Genomic DNA, 5,000 nt, shown 5'->3' with positions numbered 1-5,000 from the left:
AGGGCCAGCCCCAGGTGCTGCCCGTGGACGGTGGTTCCCGCGCGGTGACCGTGCCTGGGCTGTCACCGTCCCGCCGCTACAAGTTCAACCTGTACGGGCTGTGGGGTCGGAAGCGTCTGGGCCCCATCTCCACCGATGCCGTCACGGGTGAGGGCGCCTGTGGGCCCCATCGGTGTCCCGTGCGGGCACTGGTTTTGCCGTGGGGCTGGAGCCCGTTCAGTGGGAACATCTGTTAAACACTGGCTTGGGGAGGGATGTAGGGAAGGTGACGTGCAACGTCAGAGCGCGGAATGGAGAGATGGAGGCTGTTTTGGAGGGACGGGTGGTTGAAGAGATGAAATCATGGACTGAGATGGGAAGAGGTGCGCTGCGAAACGGATGATCAGACGGTCGGAAGTATGTGTGGCTGGATGGGCCAATGGTTGTATGTACATGTCGGTAGGAGGTTGAGCGGGTGATGGGATGGAAGCTGATGAATTGCTTGGGTAGCTGAATGGTGGGAAGGATGCAAGGATGGATGGACGGATGGATGGATGGATGGGTGGGCAAGTGAACGGAGCAGGAAATGGAAGGCTGAGTAGAATGATGAAGGGAATTGCGGTCCAAAGTCTGTTTTACTGGGAGGAGAGATGGATGGGCGGGTGGATGTGTGGAGGTGGGGTGGATGGGAGGACCGATGGGTGGACGGTGAAGCAGATTGATGGGTGGATCAATGATCGGACTGAGGAACACCTTTGCAAAGGGACAGCTGGCGAGGTCGCCAAGTGGCGTGACGGCTGGTGGGATGGGTGGCAGTGGGGAGGAATGGGTGTTGGGCTGGACAACTGAATCACTGATTGGATGGTTGAATTTGGGCCCTGATGGATGGAAAGCGGTACTTGGAGCAGTGGGTGACTGGGTGGCTGGAAGCATGGACGGATGGGCAGAGAGAACAGAGGTGTGGATGGATGCGTGGTTGGATGCTTGGCTGAATTTATTGGATGGATGGATGGATGGATGGATGGATGGATGGATGGATGGATGGATGGATGGATGGATGGGTGTCTGCTCCCCTGGGTGACCTAAATTGTGCCTCTCCATCGCAGCTTCAGCCCCACCATCAGAAGAACCACCATCAGAGGAAGCAGCATCGCAGCCGATGCTGGGCGAGCTGACGGCCTCCGATGTCACCCCCGACTCCGTGCAGCTGGAGTGGAGTGTCCCCGAGGGCACCTTTGACTCCTTCACGGTGCAGTACAAGGACGCACAGGGCCAGCCCCAGGTGCTGCCCGTGGACGGTGGTTCCCGCGCGGTGACCGTGCCTGGGCTGTCACCGTCCCGCCGCTACAAGTTCAACCTGTACGGGCTGTGGGGTCGGAAGCGTCTGGGCCCCATCTCCACTGATGCCGTCACGGGTGAGGGTGGCTTTGTGTCCAGGCTGTGTCGTGTGCGGGCGCTGGGTTTGGAGCAAGTCGGGAGCTTTGGCAGGTCCTTAGAGCTTGAGGTATATGGGAAGAGCATGTGGCCCTTGATTTGGTGGTGGGCGTGGGTGCATGCATGGTGAGACGGACAGAGGGATGTTTGAATGGAAGGGTGGCTGATTGGATGAGTGTGTGGGTGGTTGACTGGATGGTGGGCAGGCGGATGAATGGTGGGGGTTGGATGGGGATGGGTGGATGGATGGGTGCTTGGGACTGGTTGGATGGAGAGGGATGGATGCGTGGATGGGTGGGTGGATGGATGGATGGATGGATGGATGGATGGATGGATGGATGGATGGATTTTTGGTTGGGTGGCTGGAAAAGTGATTGGAGGGACTGACTGATGGCTGGAGAGAGGAATGGATGGAAGCATGGCTGGATGGCAGCATGGGAGGGTTGGTGAGTAATCGGACTGTTTAACGAATGGACGGATGGCTGACTGCGTGGGTGGTTGGGATCATGGCTCCATGGGGTGATCTGGGAGAGAAGGTTCATGGAGAGATGCTGGGTGACTGGGCAGAAGGAAGCAGGGATGGCTGGGAAGAGACATGACGATGGATGGATGGATGGATGGATGGATGGATGGATGGATGGATGGATGGTTCGGCAGGTGGAAGCACGGGTTGGTGGCAGGCTGGCTGCCTGCGTTGCCTGACAAAGGGATTATTGGATGGGTGAGTGGCTGAGCGGACAAGGAGCTGCAGGAATGGGAAGTGGGTGGAAGGGAGGATGGTCGGGTGAGTCGAGTGATGGGTGGGGATGCCATGGATGGAGGGACAGGCAGAGAGGTGGATGGAGGCATGGAGGGATGGCGAGATGTCTGTGCCCAGCGTGTCCTGCATGGTGCTGTCCCTGTTGCAGCCCCAGCCCCACCAAAGGAGGAAGCAGCATCGCAGCCGATGCTGGGCGAGCTGACGGCCTCCGATGTCACCCCCGACTCCGTGCAGCTGGAGTGGAGCGTCCCCGAGGGCACCTTTGACTCCTTCACGGTGCAGTACAAGGACGCACAGGGCCAGCCCCAGGTGCTGCCCGTGGACGGTGGTTCCCGCGCGGTGACCGTGCCTGGGCTGTCACCGTCCCGCCGCTACAAATTCAACCTGTACGGGCTGTGGGGTCGGAAGCGTCTGGGCCCCATCTCCACCGATGCTGTCACGGGTGAGGGTGGCCTGTGGGCCCCATCGGTGTCCCGTGCGGGCACTGGTTTTGCTGTGGGGCTGGAGCCCGTTCAGTGGGAACATGTGTTAGACACTGGCTTGGGGAGGGATGTAGGGAAGGTGACGTGCAACGTCAGAGCGTGGAATGGAGAGATGGAGGCTGTTTTGGAGGGACGGGTGGTTGAAGAGATGAAATCATGGACTGAGATGGGAAGAGGTGCGCTGCGAAACGGATGATCAGACGGTCGGAAGTATGAGTGGCTGGATGGGCCAATGGTTGTATGTACATGTCGGTAGGAGGTTGAGCGGGTGATGGGATGGAAGCTGATGAATTGCTTGGGTAGCTGAATGGTGGGAAGGATGCAAGGACGGATGGACGGACGGATGGATGGATGGATGGGTGGGCAAGTGAACGGAGCAGGAAATGGAAGGCTGAGTAGAATGATGAAGGGAATTGCGGTCCAAAGTCTGTTTTACTGGGAGGAGAGATGGATGGGCGGGTAGATGTGTGGAGGTGGGGTGGATGGGAGGACCGATGGGTGGACGGTGAAGCAGATTGATGGGTGGATCAATGATCGGACTGAGGAACACCTTTGCAAAGGGACAGCTGGCGAGGTCGCCAAATGGCGTGACGGCTGGTGGGATGGGTGGCAGTGGGGAGGAATGGGTGTTGGGCTGGACAACTGAATCACTGGTTGGATGGTTGAATTTGGGCCCTGATGGATGGAAAGCGGTACTTGGAGCAGTGGGTGACTGGGTGGCTGGAAGCATGGACGGATGGGCAGAGAGAACAGAGGTGTGGATGGATGCGTGGTTGGATGCTTGGCTGAATTTATTGGATGGATGGATGGATGGATGGATGGATGGATGGATGGATGGATGGATGGATGGATGGATGGGTGTCTGCCCCCCTGGGTGCCCTACATTGTGCCTCTCCATCGCAGCTTCAGCCCCACCCTCAGAAGAACCACCATCAGAGGAAGCAGCATCGCAGCCGATACTGGGCGAGCTGACGGCCTCCGATGTCACCCCCGACTCCGTGCAGCTGGAGTGGAGCGTCCCCGAGGGCACCTTTGACTCCTTCACGGTGCAGTACAAGGACGCACAGGGCCAGCCCCAGGTGCTGCCCGTGGACGGTGGTTCCCGGGTGGTGACCGTGCCTGGGCTGTCACCGTCCCGCCGCTACAAGTTCAACCTGTACGGGCTGTGGGGTCGGAAGCGTCTGGGCCCCATCTCCACCGATGCCGTCACGGGTGAGGGTGGCTTTGTGTCCAGGCTGTGTCGTGTGCGGGCGCTGGGTTTGGAGCAAGTCGGGAGCCTTGGCAGGTCCTTAGAGCTTGAGGGATATGGGAAGAGCATGTGGCCCTTGATTTGGTGGTGGGCGTGGGTGCATGCAGGGTGAGACGGACGGAGGGATGTTTGAATGGAAGGGTGGCTGATTGGATGAGTGTGTGGGTGGTTGACTGGATGGTGGGCAGGCGGATGGATGGTGGGGATTGGATGGGGATGGGTGGATGGATGGGTGCTTGGGACTGGGTGGATGGAGAGGGATGGGTGGGTGGATGGGTGGGTGGGTGGGTGGGTGGGTGGATGGATGGATGGATGGATGGATGGATGGATGGATGGATGGATGGATGGATTTTTGGTTGGGTGGCTGGAAATGTGATTGGAGGGACTGACTGATGGCTGGAGAGAGGAATGGATGGAAGCATGGCTGGATGGCAGCATGGGAGGGTTGGTGAGTAATCGGACTGTTTAACGAATGGACGGATGGCTGACTGCGTGGGTGGTTGGGATCATGGCTCCATGGGGTGATCTGGGAGAGAAGGTTCATGGAGAGATGCTGGGTGACTGGGCAGAAGGAAGCAGGGATGGCTGGGAAGAGACATGACGATGGATGGATGGATGGATGGATGGATGGATGGATGGATGGATGGATGGATGGATGGATGGATGGATGGTTCGGCAGGTGGAAGCACGGGTTGGTGGCAGGCTGGCTGCCTGCGTTGCCTGACAAAGGGATTATTGGATGGGTGAGTGGCTGAGCGGACAAGGAGCTGCAGGAATGGGAAGTGGGTGGAAGGGAGGATGGTCGGGTGAGTCGAGTGATGGGTGGGGATGCCATGGATGGAGGGACAGGCAGAGAAGCGGATGGAGGCATGGAGGGATGGCGAGATGTCTGTGCCCAGCGTGTCCTGCATGGTGCTGTCCCTGTTGCAGCCCCAGCCCCACCAAAGGAGGAAGCAGCATCGCAGCCGATGCTGGGCGAGCTGACGGCCTCCGATGTCACCCCCGACTCCGTGCAGCTGGAGTGGAGCGTCCCCGAGGGCACCTTTGACTCCTTCACGGTGCAGTACAAGGACGCACAGGGCCAGCCCCAGGTGCT

At 59.2% G+C, this 5,000-nt stretch overlaps 1 protein-coding gene across 1 annotated transcript in view; it reads left to right on the top strand.

The window, feature by feature from the left end:
• Window positions 1-5,000, top strand: part of TNXB (tenascin XB) — a gene marked incomplete at its 3' end in the record, with an annotated part of 54,052 nt that overhangs the window by 27,904 nt on the left and 21,148 nt on the right. Inside the window, exons 21-25 of the mRNA XM_082012213.1 lie at window positions 1-147; window positions 1,092-1,394; window positions 2,322-2,615; window positions 3,559-3,867; window positions 4,835-5,000. The exon at window positions 1-147 is cut by the window's left edge and continues 162 nt beyond it; the exon at window positions 4,835-5,000 is cut by the window's right edge and continues 212 nt beyond it. Coding sequence (XP_081868339.1) covers window positions 1-147; window positions 1,092-1,394; window positions 2,322-2,615; window positions 3,559-3,867; window positions 4,835-5,000 — 1,219 coding nt within the window. The remainder of the gene's footprint in view (window positions 148-1,091; window positions 1,395-2,321; window positions 2,616-3,558; window positions 3,868-4,834) is intronic.

This window comes from Phaethon aethereus (assembly GCF_964289735.1).
Source record: "Phaethon aethereus genome assembly, chromosome: 33".
Taxonomy (NCBI): domain Eukaryota; kingdom Metazoa; phylum Chordata; class Aves; order Phaethontiformes; family Phaethontidae; genus Phaethon; species Phaethon aethereus.
The sequence above is the reverse complement of the archived record's forward strand: the minus strand, read 5'-3'. Positions and strand labels throughout refer to the sequence as shown.